Here is a 20,426-nt window from a genome sequence, read left to right on the forward strand (position 1 = left end):
GTGGAGGGGGGCCACACCACGGAGCCCCAAGACGGGCGTCTACGCATGCCAGAACACTTTCACACATGCATCGGGACCCGTGCGATGTTTCGGTGGCATAGCTACACCCCGAAGGCCACCGCGAATCCCAGTTGACCAGTAGATCTACCCCTTTGACTTTCGCCGGACGGGCTTTGACCGGTGGACTCTTCCACCTGGTTGCGATAAGTCAGCCCATAGGAACATTCCCGAACACGGTCTGGACCCAACCCAACACTAGATTCCCTCCGGTTCCACCGCACCCGCACATCCCCCCTCTAAGTGACGGCTGCTCTGCCTTCGTGGAGGGGGGCCACACCACGGAGCCCCAAGACGGGCGTCTACACATGCCAGAACACTTTCACACATGCATCGGGACCCGTGCGATGTTTCGGTGGCATAGCTATACCCCGAAGGTCACCCCGAATCCCAGTTGACCAGTAGATCTAGCCCTTTGACTTTCGTCGGACGGGCTTTGACCGGTGGACTCTTCCACCTGGTTGCGATAGGTCAGCCCATAGGAACACTTTGGTGCAACATCTGGGCTGACCTTAGACAACCGGGTGGATACGTCTACTGCTCAAAGCCTGTCCGTGCAAAGTCAAAGGGGTAGATCCCGTGGTCAAACGCTACAGGGTTTGGCGGAACGGGGGCCCTAGGGGGGTAGCAATGCCACCGGAGCGTCGCACCGGGACCTCATACAAGCCGCGTGCCGGGTGCCTACGCCTGCCACCATGCTTATATAATCGTAGGAGGGCCACCACAACACCTGGCGGCATTGCTACCCCCCAGGTACCCCGTCCCGTCTAACCCTAACACAGACGACCGCCGGGTCTATCCCTTTGACTTTCGCTGGACATAGTTTGACCGGTGGACCTTTTCACCTTGTTGTCATAGCCCAGCCATAGGTACACCCCCCAACACAGTCCCGGCACAACCCACCCCAAGATTCCATCTGCGTCGGCCCGACGTGGCCGTCCCCCCCCCCCCCCGGGGGCACGGCGGCATTGACGCCCGTGAGGGGGGAGGGGGCACACCCCGGAGCCGCGTGCCTGCGCCTGCCAATGTTTCCACAACCGTAGGAGGGCTCACCGCAACACCTGGCGGCATTGCTACCCCCCACAGGTACCCGGCCCGTCCCGTCTAACCTCTCCATGACACGACAGAAGAAGGCCCGTGTGGGGGGCAATCGATATATGTTTTCTGTACATTTAAGTTAATGAAATTAGTATTGGAAAAAAATAAAAATAATAAGAGAAAATACAAAAAATATAAAAATATTATTAGAAATCTATGCCTACGGCCTAGCCGTCGGCATAGCTACGGCCACGGAACGGTAGAGCCCTGGATCGATGACATGGCGTAGGGCGGGGATCAATGACGTGGCAAAAACGTGGGCCAGGCCTATGCCGACGGCCTAGCCGTCGGCATAGAAATGCCACCCCACGGGACCGGCGAACGACGCGGATCGATGACGTGGCAGCGCGGTAGATCGATGACGTCGGCGTAGCTATGCCGACGGCCACCGTTAGCCCGTCGGCGTAGCCTGACGCCGTCAAACTGCCGTCGCCGCACGGGTAGACGGGCCACGTGATATGCCGATGACCTGCTCTATGCCGACGTCCCGCGTCGGTATATTCGAAGAAACGCCGACGGCTTATCTATGCCGACGGCCCCCGTCGGCATAGATGGTTATACGCCGACGGCCTTTCTACGCCTACGGCTTTAGTTGTGCCGTAGGGGTAAGACCATATATGCCGACGGGGGCCATCGGCATAGATATGCCCGTCGGCAACTGCCTAAATTCTGGTAGTGCAGCGACCGCCTCCGGAGCTTCGCCATGGTCTGTTGCCACAACGCCCGGCGGGTCGTGCTGCGAACACAGTGCCTGCGGTCCCTACGCTACAAGGGCGGCCTCCCTTCGGACACCATCCTAGACGTCCCCAACTAAGGCGAGGTGGTGGCGCTGACCATCGATATCTGTGAGGACCTCACAAGCAAAGCACCAATGGAAATCGCTCCAGTCTTGAGCTCATCAGCCGGTGCAAGAAGCTGACGTACCTTCACCTCGAGCTGCGCCCCTCAATGGCCTACTACAGCAGCGAGATCACAGCCATAGCCCGCGACCACTTACCCCAGCTCCGGCACCTGGTCCTCAAGGGGTTCTTGGCCGCCGATCACGTCGTCCGGTCCGTCGCCGTCCTGGTCGCCAGCACCCTACACCTGGAAGCGCTGTCGTTGTTTCCTCTGGGCTCCGAGACATTGAAGCAGACATACTACTCTGACGATGAGTACGGCGGCGACTCAGATTCAGACCCTGAGCCGGAGATCTGCGACAACGCCGACGACGACATCTATGATGATGAGTGGATGTTCAGGAGCATGTGGCGATGGGGCATCCCTTGCTCCCGCCATAGCCTCAAAAGGATCAATATCGCGAAGTACACTGGGAATGGCTTCGACAGGATACTTGCAAATTTTCTGCTGTCGAATGGTGCAGCTCTGGAGGAATTCTCAGTGACCTTAGCGGCTCCACTGGCACCACGCAGGGAGGAGATTGCAACTATGTTCAGATGCTGGCGACATAATCCCAGGACTATAGTAACTTGTAGCTAGACAAGGGATAGAAATATATCCGACTTGCTCGGATATTTCTCCGATTTCGTTACACTTTGTTTTTCAGAAACCAACTAGCTAGGCAATATGGCCGGAATCTATATGACACAGAAAGAGGATCAACCGTCTTCCTGAGATTTCATCCTAACTTAAGATGCCATACCCAACATTTTTGTCATGTTTATGCAAACATCATGTAGAAAACACAGTAAGATGATAAGGTTTAGCTTGCACTAACCACTAAGATGATTTTAGAGGTGGCTCTCATCTTTCACCACACACACAAAACAAGTGGCAGCAGAACGAAGTAGAGAACCAGAGTATTTGGTGTAGTAGAGAAAAATAGATAGAGGAGAACAAAGGGGGATTCTTCGACCCTTGTAAAAAAAATACAAGAAATAAAGCACATAGACTTTCTTGACGACAGCAATGGAGTTCAGATCCTGGCAATTTAATCGCCGTACCACAGTAACTTGCAACTTGACGACAGCAAAATATATATGAGTTTCTTATTTTTTCATGGGGACATAGGACTATATGAATATTTTATTTCCCGTGCAACAGTAATTCTATATGAGTTGCAGTGGGCATTCCCGAAATTATCTATTACTAAGCAGAGTTGGAAAAATAAACTGGCTTAATTACTAGGCCTATTAGGCAGACATTGTTATTATTTACACCTCAATAAGCCCCGCGAGCTGCAACAAACAAACCTCGAGACTGCCATTTATTGATTATTAAGATAGCATATATGATATAGGAGCAAACCTTGAGGAGATTTGGCTGTTGAGCAATGCAATGATCCCTTTACAGTGATTTAGCTGTTGCAATCAGATTTTCCACCGTCAGACCAAGCTCCTTGTATATTCTTCCAGCAGGAGCACTTGAACCGAAACGGTCAATGCCGATTGCTTTGCCCTTCTGTCCGATATACTTCTCCCATCCCAGTGTGACACCAGCCTCGATGCTAATCCTGGAAGTAACATCGCTTGGTAGGACACTCTCCTTGTATTCCTCAGACTGCTCCTCAAACAATTCCCAGCAAACAAGCGAGACAACCCGTACAGATTTCCCCTCCTTCCTCAGCTGATCTGCGGCTTTTTCCGCAATCTCGAGCTCAGAGCCTGTGCTGATGAAGATGAGGTCAGGTTTGTTGCCTGAGGAATTGTCAGAAATGACATACCCTCCCTTAGCAACGCCTTCAACCGATGTCCCTTCCAGCTGCGGAAGCTTCTGCCTAGAGAGTGCAAGGATAGAGGGCCTCTTCCTGTTGATAACCGCGATCCTATAAGCAGCAGAAGTCTCAGTTCCATCAGCTGGTCGGAGCATTAATATGCCCGGCATTGCTCGAAGGCTGAATAACTGCTCAACTGGTTGATGTGTTGGCCCATCTTCTCCAAGCCCAATGGAATCATGAGTCATCACAAAGATCACTCCTGATTCAGACAGGGCCGAAAGGCGTATAGGGGCTCTCATGTAGTCAGTGAACACGAAGAATGTCGAACAGTAAGGTATCAGGCCAGGGCTATGTACAGCAATGCCATTGCAAATGGCGCCCATCGCATGCTCTCTAACACCAAAGCGGATGTTTCGCTCTTCAGGGGTGTCCTTCTGGAAATCACCAAACATCTTTAGCAGTGTCATGTTTGACGACGCAAGATCAGCACTGCCTCCAAGAAATCCAGGTATTACTTTAGCAAGAGCATTCAAGCACTGCTGAGATAGGTTCCTTGTAGCATCAGCAGGACTTTCAGGCGTATATTTCTGCAGAAAAAACAAGGGAACAAAGTCAGAATTATAAATCATTCAGAAACTTGATGAATATTACTACATAGACATGACATTTAAGGTTCAGAGGAGAACTCACCGGAAGAGCATCTTCCCACCCAGCCGGAAGCTTCCCTGATATTATGCTATTTAGCTCGACAGCCTCCTGGTGGTATTTCTTTTCATATTCTGCAAACTTTGCATTCCATTCAGCTTCAAGAGAAGCACCCTCGTCAAGATGGTGAGCCCAATGCCTGTAAGGGATGATTATTTTAATAAAACTTCAGTGCAGAACAAACTAAGCTCAATGCAATACCATATTACTATGCAATAATTTGAAAACTGAAATGTAGAGCCTCCGTTCCAAACAAAAATTAAGTGTCCACTGCAGAATAATTGTCAACAAGGTTCAGAACTGAGAATTTGCATCGGCATTCGCCAACAGTAGTATGCTATCTTGTCAAGACTGTTTCCTCGAAACAGACACTATTATACCATAAAATTGGTATTTACCATATGAATGTATGTACAATGAAACTGAAAAAACCATGTTCAAGATTGTATGAAGCATACAGCATCCAGAACAACTAAATGTTTGAATTTCTTGAAAACAGAATAATTTGTTTGCGAGTACTGTGACGCTCTGCAGCTTGAGTTGTACAAGAACTACACTGTACCTTTTCACCTCATCAGGCACATGGAAAGGCTCATGAGCCCATGAAAGATTTTTTCTGGTTGCCTCTACTTCTTTGGAACCTAAAGCGCTCCCATGGACGCTGTGTGTCCTTGCCTTGTTTGGAGATCCATAACCAATTGTAGTAGTCACCTACATGTACAAGACCAGTTCCAGTTGTCACTTGTCTGATGAATATTACTGAAACAGAACAATATTACTGCCTATCTGATCACCTTGATAAGAGTTGGCTTATCTTTGACCTCCTTAGCTTCTTTTATAGCTGCACGGATGTCATCGTAGCCAGTGTTGCCATTCTCCACCCAGATAGTATGCCATCCTAGGGCCTCATATCGGGCAAGCACATCTTCAGTGAAAGCAATAGCCGTACTTCCATCGATTGATATATGATTGTCATCATAGAAGGCAATCAACTTTCCGAGACCCCAGTGGCCAGCAAGGGAGGCGGCCTCATTCGCAACACCTTCCATCTGACAACCATCCCCAAGTATAACATACCTATGGTACCATGAAGAGACAGAATTGTATTACCCCTGTCCCTATGCACATTAGGTTAGTAATCACATCTTGTCTAGCAAGTAAATATTAACTTACGTGTAATGGTCCACGACAGTTAAATCGGGCTTGTTGAAGCGAGCAGCCAGGTGTTTCTCAGCAAGTGCTAGTCCAACTGCGTTTGCAAAGCCCTGCCCCAGAGGACCTACATAAACATAAGAACAGTTCAGGCAAGCATAGTTTCTGTAGTAGAAGCTTTAAAATGTTCACTAGATGTTCAAGAGGCAAACCAGTTGTGACTTCAACACCATCTGTCTCAAAGTTTTCTGGATGGCCAGGAGTTCTGCTTCCCCACTGCCGGAAAGCTTTAAGATCATCTATCTGCATCAGCAAACAACTTTAGAGTTCAGATTTTTTTTTGTCTTTGTCAGTGTTCAGATAAATTCATCGTGCACCACCCATCATTTTCCTAACATGCTCACCCAATAGAATTTGCTCCCAGTTACTAAAAGAAAGAGTAACTAGATATTCTAAAAATATGATTTTCCAACGGCTCAAACAATTGTCTATTATCCAGACATACATACGTCAAAATTCGACATAGCACAAATACAGAGTTGTGAATTTACTTCAGAATTCAATATCTACATGTATACTGAAATTCTGTGATTGCAGATTACAGTTATCTCTTTTCAGATTTCAGTCATGAATTTACACCGGAAATTTCAACTTTTATGTTACTCGTGAAGCGAGGATTAAACCTCCTAGCAAAATTTTGGCCAAAAATTAGTCAAACAGTACGTGGGTCGTGTGATATGAAACAACTTCAGACAGTTCAGACATTTGACATAGCACGCATACAGAGTTTGGCAGAGCACAAATGCAGAGTTCTTCTGGCAATCGATCAAAGTGTGAGAGAGCTGACCGTGACGCCTTGGTATCCGGCGAGGTGGAGCAGCGCGTAGTGGAGCATGCAGCCGTGGCCGGCGGAGAGCACGAAGCGGTCGCGGTCGAACCAGGCGTGGTTGGCGGGGTTGAAGCGGAGGAACTCGTCGAAGAGGACGTGGCCCAGCGGCGCGCACCCCATGGGGAGCCCCGGGTGGCCGGACTTGGCCTTCTCCACGGCGTCCACGGCCAGGAACCGGATGGTGTTCACCGACCGCTCCACCAGCTCGGCCGCCGCCGGCTGGGCGCGGACCGCCCATCGGCCGCCAGCGCCAGGGGCGACCCGGGCGCGAGCGAGGAGGAAGCCGCCACGACCGACGGACGCCGGGATGGAAGCGGGCGAGGTGGGAGTGGGAGTCGGCGTCGCCATGGCTGGGAAGGTCTGCGAGCTGAGCAGTGAGCACGCACGCGTGGCTTGCTGGGGAGGCGAGGAGTGTCCGCGGCGGTGGCGGTGCGGCAGCTGGTCAAGGGAGTGTTGAATGAACTGGGCTGGTGGTGCTGCCACGTGCGGCCTCCACGTCGCCGGCCGATCCTTCCTGAAGCAATCCACGTCTCCGGGACACGAGGATTAACAAGTCCACCGCGATCGTGTGCGTGTACACTTTTTTCCGCCTACTTTTTCTTGTAGTCCGCGATGGAATCCTTTTCGTTTTGTTTCGAATGATGCCTTTCTGTGATCAGTGAAGCATCATTTTCAGTCCATACAAATGCAGATAATTCTTCTTTAAAGAAAAACATCTGACTTTTCACGTACAAGAAACATAAAAAATACTTGAAATTATATTTAGATTCATAGACCACCCACCGTCGATCGTAAGTACTGATACAAGCCAATGACGTGTCACCGTCATTGCCCCTCTTTCACCGGCGGCACCAAGGATTTTTTTTTTTTACCAAGGTAGGTAAGCTTATTTGTAATAGATAGATTCCCCACATGATCAATCCACCGGAACAAACAACCGTCTGTAAATGAAAGAGGCGTAGAGTGGAAAGATCCACAGGAACAAACACGGACAAAGGCTGGATCCATGAAGATCCGTCAAATAGCAAAACCAATTGAATCCCACACGAGATCTGTCGGGGACACGCCTCTACATGTCTTCCGACAAATGCTAGACAATACAAAGGCAAATGATTCATCCTTATGTTCATGGTTTTTCTTATGTTTGTGAATTTTCTTAATCGCCTAACATTCAAGGTGAAGCTTAGCAAAATTTTATTGTTATTTTGCCAAATTCTTACTTTTCACTAGTCGTTTATGCCATACGACACCGGATGTTTTCTTACCAATAAAAACACTTAGTTCTATTAAGTAAACTACAACTTGAGAAAATAAATGAAATTACATTATAATCTTCCTCCCAAACGAGTCGGTTCATTGCCGCTCCATCATTGGAGCTAACCTAAAGTTGGTGCGGAGGGAAGTCATCAAGGTCGGTCCTGCTGGACCAACGTCATGGAAAAGAAGTCATCATAATTGGAAGAGACGCAAATTCAAGAGTCAGACTTCCGTTATAACTCACGGGCATATTGCCGGCGCCCTAGGACGGAACAACATGAGGGGATGCGTCCAAAGTTCCAAATTGCCGGCCAGGTGCATCGACATACTATGAAAACTCTAGCATCATCGTCTAGAAAGGACGACCGGAATCTACGTCATGAGCCATCGACACCACCATCAAAATAGGAAAGCTCAAGGTAAGCTTATTCAAGAGGTTGTCATCGCTGCAATCGTCAACAATGCTCCACTGCAGAAGCCTAACCCTAACCCTCTCTACGAGCTGGCACCGAGGCACCGAGGTTCCTCGCACCTCACACGCCAAAGAGGCAGACAGAGGAGGGAATATCCCAGAAATTCACTGTCAACGGTGGTGCATGCTGGAAACGGTTGCTCACCCTAATCGCATCTTAACCAAAAAAGAGAGGAGATACGCTCGTTTTGCATGATGTGATAAAACAACTTAAGAAAATACATATACGAATACAACTTTCAAGTTTCAACCTCCCTGTTTCCATTTTTCACAATGTGATCAAACAACTTATGAAAATACAGTAGTACAATACAATAACTCACGACTCTAATGTAAACAGTATGATATAGTACTTTCGGCAGCGCCATTTGGCAATAGAAAAGTATAGATGAATAGTTATTATTTCCTCCCACGTATATCATAGAGAAAATGGCAATTTATCCTTTTTAATAGTAAAATTTATTTAATTTTTTATGGTGTAATAAAAATTTAAATTTTTTTTGAGGATCAATAAAAATTTAATTAGGCCACGGTGATGCTGACGGGCCTATCAAAGATCCAGCTAAACGGGATGGATGTCGTGCGCTGGGCCTTGTGGCGGCTACGTTCGTGGGCCTTCTCCTCCAACCTTCGGATTTTTTGTGGGAGCGTGCACACGTAGTCCCGTGCACGCCTCCCCTCGTCGGAGAGCCCGGCGGCCACCAGCTCCTCCACTCCCCACTGCTTTATCAGGTGCTCTAGAATGACACGGTAGTCGGAGGCCGTGTAAATGCCGGCCTGGTGCGCCACAGCTCCGTAGTGCGCGAAGAGGTCACCGTCGCGGCCGTCGGTCATGAGGGACGCCGGCATGACGATCCGACAGCGCATCATGTAGGCCAGCGCGCGAACCGCGCCTTCAGGGTCGATCTCGAACAGCTTTGCCATGATGCGCGTGTAGGCCAGCTCGTGCCGCTTCTCGTCGGCGGCGATGGCGCCGCATATGCGGGCGAGCGCCACATCACCGTTCTCCTTGGCGCGCCACGCGGTGTTGCCGTGCGAGATGAAGGTGGCGCGCTCCTGAAAAGCGACGTAGATGAAGCCGTGGTAGGGGCTCCGCGCGGCGTTGAGGACCATGCCGGACCGGATGAGGTTGTGGATGGTGCGCTCGACCTGCCGCATGTCGACGCGGCCGGAGAGGTAGAGGTACCGGTTGAGCACGTCGCCGTGGCGGTTCTCCTCGGCGGACCAGCCGCGGGTCCAGCGCGCCCAGGCGGTGCCGCTGGAGCCGGTGAGGTCGTGCACGGCCTGGAAGCGGTTCGCCATGCTCTGGTAACTGGGCAGCGCCTCCTCCGTCACCATGTTGCCCACGAGGCACACGAGGTGCGCGTCGGGCAGGCCGGCCAGATCCATCAACGGCCGATCGCAGGTCGCCATGCCCTGCCGTGCACCATGCCGGCAAGGAGCAGAGGAGCACTACCCGAGGCCAGGAACCACCATGGTCCGAGCTAGAGCCATACATCAGGTGCGGCGGCACGCCCCACGCGCGCCACCGCGCACCCGTCGGAGACCAGACCCGAAGCGCCCGCGGCGCCAATAGAAGTCAGTGAGATCAAGACCTGCTGCAGCAGCACCGCCACCACCTCCCACCACCACCACCACCTCCACCAGCAGTACTCACCACCACCCTCCTCTGCCCAAGCCGGACAACCACGGGCCGATCCAACCGGTCCAGCCAGTCCAGCGGAACGCACCACCGGCAACCATCCAGATCAGCGGGGCCACACGAAGGACATCGCCGCACCCGCCCAGGACAGACCACCAGAGCACGGGAGGCCGGCACCGCGCCCCCGGCGTCGTCACCTCGCGCAGGGCGACCCAGATCCGCCCCCAGCGCCCACGATGGGCCTGCCTGCACCGCAAGACGCGGCCACAGGAGCCAGCCGGCACACCGGCCATCGCGACGGGAGGTAGCAACCCTGGATCCGATGCCGGACGCCCGAGCCAGCCGGCACACGGGCCACCACGACGGGAGTCAGCCGCCTCAGATCTGCGTGAACCCAGCCGCGAGAGCCCCGCCGCCACCATCCCAGGGGCACGCGCTGCTTAGCCCGCGTCCCCTCCGGCAACGGCGAAGCAGAGGAGGGGTGGGGGGAGGTGCCGGCGGCGGCGCGGTAGGGCTTGCCCCCGAGTCGCCAGAGGAGACGACGCGGGGGGAATTGATGGGTGCCCTCAGCTCTCCCCCGCCATATCTGACAGTGAATCCGACCTACTGGAGTAGCTCAAGGCCTCCGAGGATTCCGATGGCTCGTCCACACCCGACGAGGAGGAGCTAGCTCTCCGCATTGCCCTCCGCTGCTCGCTGATGTATCGGGGCGGTGGCTCCTCTTCTGGGGCGTCGGTGGCTGGCCGGGTGGGGAGCAGTACGTCTGCCGCACCCCACGCTCGTCCGTCGCGCTCCCTTCCGGCCCCTGCCAAGTAGCACTCAGCATCGCCCGCACCAACCCCTCCAGAGTGCCGCTAGGTGATGTTGCCGGCGGAACCGCAACCGGAGTCCATGGGCTGCGCGTATCGGCTCGCAAAGAAGCGGGCGGCGGAAGCAGCTAACAACCGCGTATCCATGGGAGGATCGAGCAGATCCGCGCCACAGCCACTTCCCCCGGCCAGTGACGACGACAAGGACCTCCGCACCGCCATCCGCCTCTCGTACACGTCCACAGAGATGTACGCCTGACATCATCGCCGCAAAGATGAGAAGGCAGCGGTCGACAGCGGCGGAGAGAGCAGCACGGCTCCAGGAGGAGCAGTTCCCGAGGCCCGTCGCATGGCGGGCATCATCACCTCGTCCTCATCCTCCTCCGCTTCAGATAATGACGACGCGCCCAGAGCAGCTGACGCCGACGCCGAGTCCAGCGGCAGAGAATCTACATACTGCAGGATGTTTAACTCAAACTTTCGGAACCAACTACCATTACATCAGCCATCATGTGACTGCACCGAGCACCACGCACGCTAGTGTTAGTAAGTTGACCAGTAACTTTTATAAAACTGGTGACGAACAGGGTGGACGCATATGAGGGCTTGTGTATATTCATTGGACAAGTATATAGACAATGGAGATTGACCCGAGGGCCGGAAAGCGTAGTCAGAGGATGACGCTACAGTGTATCTCACATGGGTGCATGGCATGTTGGCATGTGACTGCACGGAGCACCACACATGCTGGGGTTAGTTAAGTTGACCAATCGCTTTCGAAAAACTGGTGATGAACAGGGTGGACCCACAGGAGGGCTTCTGTATATCCATTGGTCGAGTATAAATAATGGAAAGAGGTTGTCGTCAATGGTGGTGAAGAGGTTCCCAATCGATACTTGCGCTCCAATAAACGGGCTATAAGTGTGTACCCTCGTTGATCTTCGTCAGCACCCGTCTCCGACTGAAGCAGATCAAATGACGCACTGTTTTCAAGCTCATTGTTATCAGGTTCAGGTCAACAGCTAGTTTGTGGTACTTAAACGATTCTTGAACGATAGAAAACACGCAAAACTGATTTGAAGAGAGTGTTACTGATCCTATGGACGGAATTGTATTGCCCTATATATATTGAATCCTCATGTACGTCGCTCCATAGCTGCTTGTCCGAGCCTAGCCTGTCGCAACGATGAAATTAAAGCATTTTTTTCAAATATGTTAAGCGACAACACACTTGCCTTCTTCTGAAGATCTATGTAAACGTAGATGCAGGAGATGAAGGGGTGAGTGATGTCATATAGATCTTGACAAGGCTACATCACACACTAAATGGTAATTTGTTTCTAGCAACATTATACTGTATATGGGAGGAACACTCACCTGACACTGTACGCACGGACATGCATAGAAGGATTTGACGTTCTAATACTACCATTCGAAACAACGTAGTCACCTTTTCAGCAGTTTTTGTCCAATAAAAAGAAATCGGAAACAGGAGCTTCATGCAGAAAAAGACCAAAAAGGTGCAAAAAAAGGGGGGAAATGACCTGGCTGTGCGCATTGACCCGATTCGTGCGTATACTGAAAATGCAAGAAAAAGGTAATTTCACAAGCAACGCCCATCACCGTGTTATTGCAGCTAGACACAGAAGTAAATGGAGATGCATTTCCTTTATGACAAACTTGGTTTCAATTGATGATGTCTTTCAGGCTCGACACACGATTCTTTTCAGCCACATCATTCAAAAGTTCTGAACCTTTACTCTATAGACGGATGATGGCCTGTCATTTTGCTAAAAAAAATGGAACCCTTTGAGCATAGCAAGTAAACAAAGCCTACGTAATAGCTTTCCAAAAATGTTCCATGCGCTAGTCTCAATGTTGAAAAACAGCTGCAAACAAACCACAAATAAATCTGACCATGCAGAGTCTAGGCTTCCTTTTTCGTCCAACAGCTTGAAAAGCAGTGCACATGGCTTCCCCTTTGGTCGATGGCTTCCCCTCCTGCCAAAGGTGCTAATCTTGATGCAAACAAAAGGTGCGGATAGCATTGACTGCAGCTACTGCAGATACTATTCATCACTCAGGGTGCAGATAAGTTATTCTTCACCCGATGTAATCTTACGATCATTTCATAATTAAATTACGCTTGGAATTCAAATAAAAAAAATAAAAAAATAGGTCAAAACACAAGAAAATTTGCAGTTTATGTGTATTTTACATTATATTTTTATGTTTGTAATATTACATAATAAAAAATATTTTTTACGACGATTATATATTTTCTTACGGTCTCTTTTTACGTCAAAAATAAGACAAAATTTACGAAACGTAAAATATATAGGGGGATTGACTATTCGTCATCCTGTGTGAGGAATAGTTATTCTTCACCTCCCTCTATTTTATCATCAATGCACCATAATTTTACGTTCCATAAGTTTTATCTTATTTCAAATGTAAAAAGAGAACGTAAGAGAATATATAATCACCGTAAAAACATAATGTAAAATATACATTAAATGCTATATTTCTTGTCTTATGACCTATATTTTTGTTTTCTTATGCCAAATTTTATGTAGGGAATCACTATGAATATAACTATTTGTATTCGAAATTTAATTTATTTATGAAACAATTGTAAGATTATCTCGAATGAAGAATAACTTATTCTGCACCCTGGGTGATGAATACCCTAGGTGATGAATAGTAACTATATATATATATATATATATATATATATAGACACACACACACACACACATAGGTACAGATATAAATATAGATATAGATTGAACATATCTGAGCCTATCATGCATGCTGATTGTCTATTTAAATTACTTAACTTTTTACAACAGTGGAAGCCGTCGGTTAAAGCTGTGGACAAGCACAGGCGGATCCTCTTGGGACCATACAGGGCCATGGGCCGACCTTCCAAAAATGCAAAATACAATTAGCAGTGTATATGGCCCATTAGATCCATTCCATCCGGCTGTTTTTACTAGGCCTAGCCTATTTTTGCTGCGTTGTGGGCAGTGCACTGTGGCCGAACGTGCAGTGCAATGCACCAACAAGTACCTACTAGCTACCACTTTCCAATCTGACATGCCTAAAAAAATCTTTCCAATCTGCCAGGTAAAGAATTTCCAATCCTCAGGATAAAAAATCCCACCTAGTTCTCAAATTCTTTTTACTCTAAAAGAAATCTCCAATTATTTTCCCTCCTAAAATATCTCTTTAGCTCTTCGGTTCCATCCCGTTATCTCTTTAGATATGTACTCCCTCCGTCCAGAAATGCTCGTCTGAGAAATGGAGGTATCTAGACGTATTTTAGTTCTAGATACATCCATTTTTATTAATTTTCCTGACAAGTATTTTTGGACGGAGGGAGTATATACTAGTGTATGGTACTTCTCTAATTATTCTACGCTTACAAAGCCTGAAAGACCATGTTATTTATTTGCACTTGAATATCGTTGTTTGGCACTGTAAACCTTCGGCCCCTCCTATATTTTGTGTCACGCTCTGCCTCTGGGGACAAGGACGTGACGGAGCTCCCGATTTATCGTGTGAAGGCTATGGTGGCTGAACTTATCAATCGAGATCGGGACTCCCAGTCGGCCTTACGCTTTCGTGATGTTGTTTCCTTCTTTTAGTCATTGTCCATAGGTTATTGGTCTGCATTTCTCCTACTGTATTCCCTACTGCATGAGCAGCTCTTTGAACCTATCCTTCCTATAGTTACATCTATGTGTTTCAGATCTTGCTTTGTGGCTTTATTTATAAAGTCGGGCTCACATCTTTTCTCTATAAAAAAAAATCTTGCTTATGTTTGTATTTACATACACTTTCTTGTGAAATTATTTTTGATAGTCTAACATGCGAGGTGAAGCTTAGTTTTTTTTTGCAAATTATTATTTTTCACTAGTAGTTTATTTTGTATGAACTTGGGATTTTTTAAAATAAAAACTTGGATTAACTAGACTAGAAGTGCAAGCAACTCAAGAAAACAAATAAAATTACATCAAAAATCCATGATGAGACCTACATCCATCCCCCCCCCCCCCCCCCCCCCCCCCCCGCATGCAACTCCATCAATAGAGCCAACCTGAAGTTGTTGATGCGGATGGTATTCACGGTTCAGCCATACTAGTGCAATGGAAAAGAAGCCGTCACAATTGGAAGAGTCGCAAATTCAAGAGCCAGACTTGGGTTATATCTCATGAGCATCTTGCCGGTCCCCGAGGATGAAACAACGTGATAGGGATGCAGCCAGAGGACCAAACAGCAGTGAAAAGTTGTTGGCGCTAGTGCGTCGACATACCACGGAAACTCCAGCCCCATCTTCTAGAAAGGACTACAGGAATCTACGCTCATGAGCCCTGGACGCCATTGTCAAACTGGAGAAAAAGCTCATGGTAAACTAATTCAACATGTTATTGGTGCGACCATCAATGATGTGCCACTGTGGAACCCTAACCCTAACATATCTACGAGCTGGCACCGAGATTCCTGCACCTCACATGCTGAAGAGGCTTGCACAGGAGGGGAGCCCAGAAACTCATTGCCCACGGTGGTGGATGGCGGGAAATGGTTTGATGCTTACCCTAGTCGCTTCTTAGTGAAGAAAGAAAGGATGATAAATTCTTTTTGCAGGATGGACGTAGGATCACTTATTAATTTCAGTTAGTTTGGACTTTGGATGACTCTCAGTTAGAATTACGATGTTACATTTTGCAGCCAAAGAAAAAAAGAATTAGGATGTTACATTGATAAATAGACATACACGAATACAACTTTCACTCTCCTTGTATTATATTTATTTTTAGAATGTGATAAAACAACTTACGAAAATATAGTAGTACAATACCATACTCATAACTTCAACCTGATCAGAAAAAAAGTACTCATAGTGGCGCCGACAGTGGCAAAGTAGAGATGAAGAATACTTCATCTCAAAGGCTGGATCGAAAAATAATGATTTAAACGATATTTAGGGTATATGAAAGTAATAATTTGATTACCCCATGCTGTTGTTGAGAGGCTTATCAAAGATCCAGCTAAACGGGGCCGATGTTGCAGGCTGGGCTTTCTGGCCGCTGCGCTCGTGAGCCTTTTCCTCCAACCTGCGGATCTTGTGGGGCAAGGCGCACACGTACTCCCGCGCACGCCTCCCGTCGTCGGAGAGTTCCGCCGCCGCCAGCTCTTCCACCCCCCACTGCTTCATCAGGTGCTCCAAGATGCTACGGTAGTCGGAGGCGGTGTAAATGCCGGTCTGCTGCGCCACGGCCGCGTAGTGCGCGAAGAGGTCACCATCGCGGCCGTCTGTCATGAGGGACGCCGGCATGACGATCCGGCGGCGCATCATATACGCCAGCGCGCGCACGGCGCCGTCCGGGTCGATCTCGAACAGCTTCCCCACGATGCGCGTGTAGGCCAGCTCGTGGCGCTTCTCGTCGGCGGCGATGGCGCCGCATATGCGGGCCAGCACCAGGTCGCCATGCTCCTTGGCGTGACGGGCTGTGTTGCCGTGCGAGATGGAGGTGGCACGCTCCTGGAAGGCGACGTAGATGAAGCCGTGGTAGGGGCTCCGCGCAGCGTTCATGACCATGCCGGACTGGATGAGGTTGTGGATGGTCCTCTCGACCTGCCGCATGTCGACGCGGCCGGAGAGGAAGAGGTACCTGTTGAGCACGTCGCCGTGCCGGTTCTCCTCGGCAGACCAGCCGCGGATCCAGCGCGCCCAGGCAGTGCCGCTGGAGCCGGTGAGGTCGCGCACGGCCTCGAAGCGGTTGGGTATGCTCTGGTACGTCGGCAGCGCCTCCTCCGTGACCATGTTCCCCACGAGGCACACGAGGTGCGCGTCGGGCAGGCCGGCCGCGCGCGCGCTGATGTCGGAGCACGCCGCGTGGAAGCCGTCGGTGCCCAGCGACGCCAGGTCCGGCAGCAAGTCCGTCGGCTGCCACGCCACCTGCGCGGGCTTAAGGAGCGGCACCACGTTCGCCTCGGCCCAGGGCTCCAGCTGGTCGAACACCTCTAGCTTGGCCGGCTCCAGGTACGCCAGCCACTCTTGGTCAGCGCCCTCCTCCTCCTCGTGCTTAACCGCAACGGCGGCGCTGCGGCCAGTGCACGTGGTTCGCCTGCGAAAAATCCAGCGATCTATTGAATTGCATGCATTTATACAGTCCTACGTACACTTAATTCATCACAGATTCGCCTGAAGTGAAGGACATACAGTATGTATGTACGTACCGGTAAGTGATGGTGGTCACCTGCTGGAGACGGAGACCCGTAGCATTCCTTGTTCTTGTCCATGGCCTTGCTGGTGGACAAGGATGTTTGAGGAGCCATGAGGCCGCCATACCGCGCTCTGCTCTACTCCACCAAGATGGAAGCGGAGTACATCTTCTTTTGCGTGGTTGGCACATATCTTATATACCTAAGAGATTGATCCCCACTAACCTATTTATCTTAACATGCAAGCATGCCACATCACCATACAATTATAGATGGGATAAGGCCCACCATAACATACAACCATGCATGATAAAGACCCACCACCACATGCAACCATGCATGGGAGAATAATTATCATTCTATTGTTCAACTTAAATTCAATAAATATTTTATCACATATAATAAGTCATATGCATGTTTAATTTTGGTTCATGTGTTGTTAATCTAAAAATTTATATTTCACACAATCTAATCTTATTGAAATATATTGCAACCAATTCCCGCAGCAACGCGCGGGGCATCATCTAGTTTATAGAGCAGCTAGCTTCACTCCTCCATTAGTAAGTGCCTACAGCTTCACTCCACCATGAGTAAGTGCCGGGAGTAAAAAGGGAATGGCGACATGCAAGTCATGTGACTTTTATATTTGGACAAAGATCCTACGGCGCATAACCCTTCTTCCTCCTCCTCAGCAGACTGCCAAAGGGGCCGCCGGTCGAACCGCCGGCCCCCGCCACCCGCGACCGCCTTCCCCTGAACTGTCCCCCCACCACCCCCGGCCACCCATCTAGCCCCACTCTCTCCCCCCCTCCCCCCTCCGGTGTCAAGTTTTTTCTCCGGCGAAGCCCCACCATCGCCCCCATGCTAAACCCTAAGATAGATAATGGGGTAGCCCTCCGATGAGCCCCTTTCTTCTCTTTTCTTTCCTCCGCGAACTCTCAAAAATCGATTGACCCCAATTTGAAATTCAGTTGACTGTCATTTAGCTAATGCGATTCAAAATAATGATTTATAGACCAGCTTCACACTACGAGTCAATCGCCGAGAATAACCATTTAAATTGGCAAACAAACTTTTCTCCGTACTCTCTCCGATCCATATCAATTAACACTACTTTAGTACAACTTTGTACTAAAGCTGATTTGAGGTAGCGTTAATTAATTTGGATCGGAGACTACATTTATAGACCAGCTTCACACTATGAGTCAAGCACAGAGAATAACCATTTAAATTGACAAACAAACTTTTGTTCGCCCTCCCGCTGATCCATACCAATTAACAATATATTGTACAACTTTGTACTAAAGTTGACCTGAGGTAGCGTTAGTTAATTTGGATCACAGACTACATTTTGTATACGTGCCTGAATTTTGTGTGTGATTGTGTACCAGTATTAGAAAGGGCAAAGTGAGTGAAAGAATCTTTCAGTTTGGGATAGCAATTCTGCCAGTGGGCTGGAAATATATAGTTTGAAAAACTTATCTTTCAACTTACCTTGAATTTATGTACAACTGAAATTATCTAACCAAATGAGAAAAAAATTGTTGCCGCCAAAGTTTTGGTAAAATTTTAAATCCCGGTCGCATATGCAATGCAATAATGCATAGTCCACAACTCCACATAAGTGATTCATGGCTGCACGGTACATATGGGTTGATTCAGAACATCTGCTAGTATTAGATATGGAGTAGGATTAATATGGACCAGTATTAGATTTGGCACCCACATTATTGCGCCATGTGCATGCAAGCCGACGTGCCGGGGCGGAAACATTTGCTAATTAAACTCTCTGTTAGGTTTGCATATCGATCATGGGCCGAACTGGTCAAATGCATGGGCGAACCACTGTGCCGCTCAAGCCAAACTGAAAACTATTCATCAAAATATGGGCAACGCTGCCGGTCTAATTCAGCAAATAGTTGGCTGAAAATATATTGGGCATGTCTCTCCATGTTTAGTTAGGAAGTATCAATCAAGATAATTATGATCACAAGACTTGTTCACCTTCCCAGAGTACGGAAATGAATATTGAATAGTGATATAGTGCAGGGGTTCCTGAGGAATCTAAAATTTCATGTTATGAGATCGCTTGCTTTTTGCTCAACAGATTTTGTTGTTATTTAGTAGGACGCCGATAACTATCACACGTATGGCACAATGGACACCCGACCACACGACTCGTCCGGTTGTATCCAGAAGCCAGCCGACACGGCCCTGTGTGGGCGAACATTAAAACTGCCCACACGTTCGGGTGCAGCTACGATGGACCACACAACCCTGTGTGCCAACTGCTCACCCCTATCCCGTGAGCGCGAACGCATGTGTGATTAACTTTAGTTGCCATGTGTAATTAACTATAGTTGTCATGTTTAATTACTATAGTTGCCATATGTGATTAACATTAGTTGCAATACATCATTAATTATAGTTACCATGTGTAACTAATTAGAGTTGTCACGTGTGGTCAAACCATAGTTGCCATGTATGGTCAAACATAGTTGTCGTGTGTGATTAACTAGTTGCCACGTGTGGTCAAACCATAGTTGCCATGCATGGTCAACTATAGTTGTCACATATGCACAACTGTAGTTGCCATCTATCACCGTGCGAGCGTCGTGTGGATGAAGAGGAGTTTCACCCACACGTTGGGGCGAGCGTCGTGTGTCCATTCGGGCGAGGAGCGCCCACACATGTGGCACTAAATGATAACGCCCAAACGACGTTGGCTGCTTATGTGGCTCTTGATCCAGATGGCAACTACTGTAATATTCGTGCAAATGAATCGAACGACATCGATTGTGTTTCGGCCATGTTAATAAGTGCCACACGTGTGGGCGTTATCATTTAGGATTTAGTAACCTTTCCTGTTGCCGAGTAAAGCCACTTTTAAAATGGAATTCGATAACTTGTGGTTATTGCAATTTTGACGATGTACCCAGATTGGTTTTTCTCCGGCCAATAACAGACTGGAAACCAAAAATTTCAGTGGTCTCCGAAAACTTGGTTACCGCCCAGTTCTTTTGAAATTAAACGATAGAAACCGTGTCAATATGCTTCATATACATACATTACATATTTTTTTGAGTCGGGCACATACATTGCATATGAAATGACTTTACCCAGTTGTAGGGTGTGCAACCTGCCAGTGTCACGTTGCGATTTCAATTCTCTCTAGTGCGAAATACTTTTTTTTTGCTTTATCCAACGCTTTGAAAAAATTGATTTAGGTGCCCGTAGCAATTAGTCAAACTAGTGATCTTGGATAGGTAAGGAAGCCAGCTTGACCAATTTAATCGGAAGCGCTTCGTGTATGCATTGTGTTAAACTAAGTATATTTAGATGTAAGAAACATTTGAATTCAAAATTCATTTCAAAATTTCATGCAAAAAAGCTGGATTTGTCGAAATATTTTGGAAACCGAATTTCCCGCACCCTCCAAAAAAACAATTTTTGAATAA

At 48.5% G+C, this 20,426-nt stretch overlaps 3 protein-coding genes across 3 annotated transcripts; all 3 read right to left on the reverse strand.

The window, feature by feature from the left end:
- Nucleotides 1-3,033: 3,033 nt before the first annotated feature.
- LOC125535417 (transketolase, chloroplastic-like) lies at nucleotides 3,034-6,990 on the reverse strand. Its single transcript, XM_048698473.1, has 7 exons — nucleotides 6,516-6,990; nucleotides 5,881-5,971; nucleotides 5,690-5,795; nucleotides 5,311-5,593; nucleotides 5,079-5,227; nucleotides 4,502-4,655; nucleotides 3,034-4,398 (listed from the first exon to the last, which is right to left on the reverse strand). Exons 1-7 carry the CDS (start codon nucleotides 6,903-6,905, stop codon nucleotides 3,442-3,444), a joined length of 2,130 nt encoding a protein of 709 aa, XP_048554430.1. The 5' UTR covers nucleotides 6,906-6,990; the 3' UTR covers nucleotides 3,034-3,441.
- A 1,818-nt stretch (nucleotides 6,991-8,808) lies between these two features.
- On the reverse strand, nucleotides 8,809-9,699 carry LOC125534871 (acyl-[acyl-carrier-protein] desaturase 7, chloroplastic-like). Its single transcript, XM_048697931.1, has one exon. It carries the CDS (start codon nucleotides 9,697-9,699, stop codon nucleotides 8,809-8,811), a length of 891 nt encoding a protein of 296 aa, XP_048553888.1.
- A 5,815-nt stretch (nucleotides 9,700-15,514) lies between these two features.
- On the reverse strand, nucleotides 15,515-17,115 carry LOC125535418 (acyl-[acyl-carrier-protein] desaturase 7, chloroplastic-like). Its single transcript, XM_048698474.1, has 2 exons — nucleotides 16,984-17,115; nucleotides 15,515-16,871 (listed from the first exon to the last, which is right to left on the reverse strand). The coding sequence occupies exons 1-2, from the start codon at nucleotides 17,091-17,093 to the stop codon at nucleotides 15,752-15,754; spliced, it is 1,230 nt and encodes a 409-aa protein (XP_048554431.1). The 5' UTR covers nucleotides 17,094-17,115; the 3' UTR covers nucleotides 15,515-15,751.
- Between the last annotated feature and the right edge of the window lie 3,311 nt (nucleotides 17,116-20,426).

The sequence above is a fragment of the Triticum urartu genome, chromosome 2 (genome assembly GCF_003073215.2).
Source record: "Triticum urartu cultivar G1812 chromosome 2, Tu2.1, whole genome shotgun sequence".
Lineage (NCBI taxonomy): Eukaryota > Viridiplantae > Streptophyta > Magnoliopsida > Poales > Poaceae > Triticum > Triticum urartu.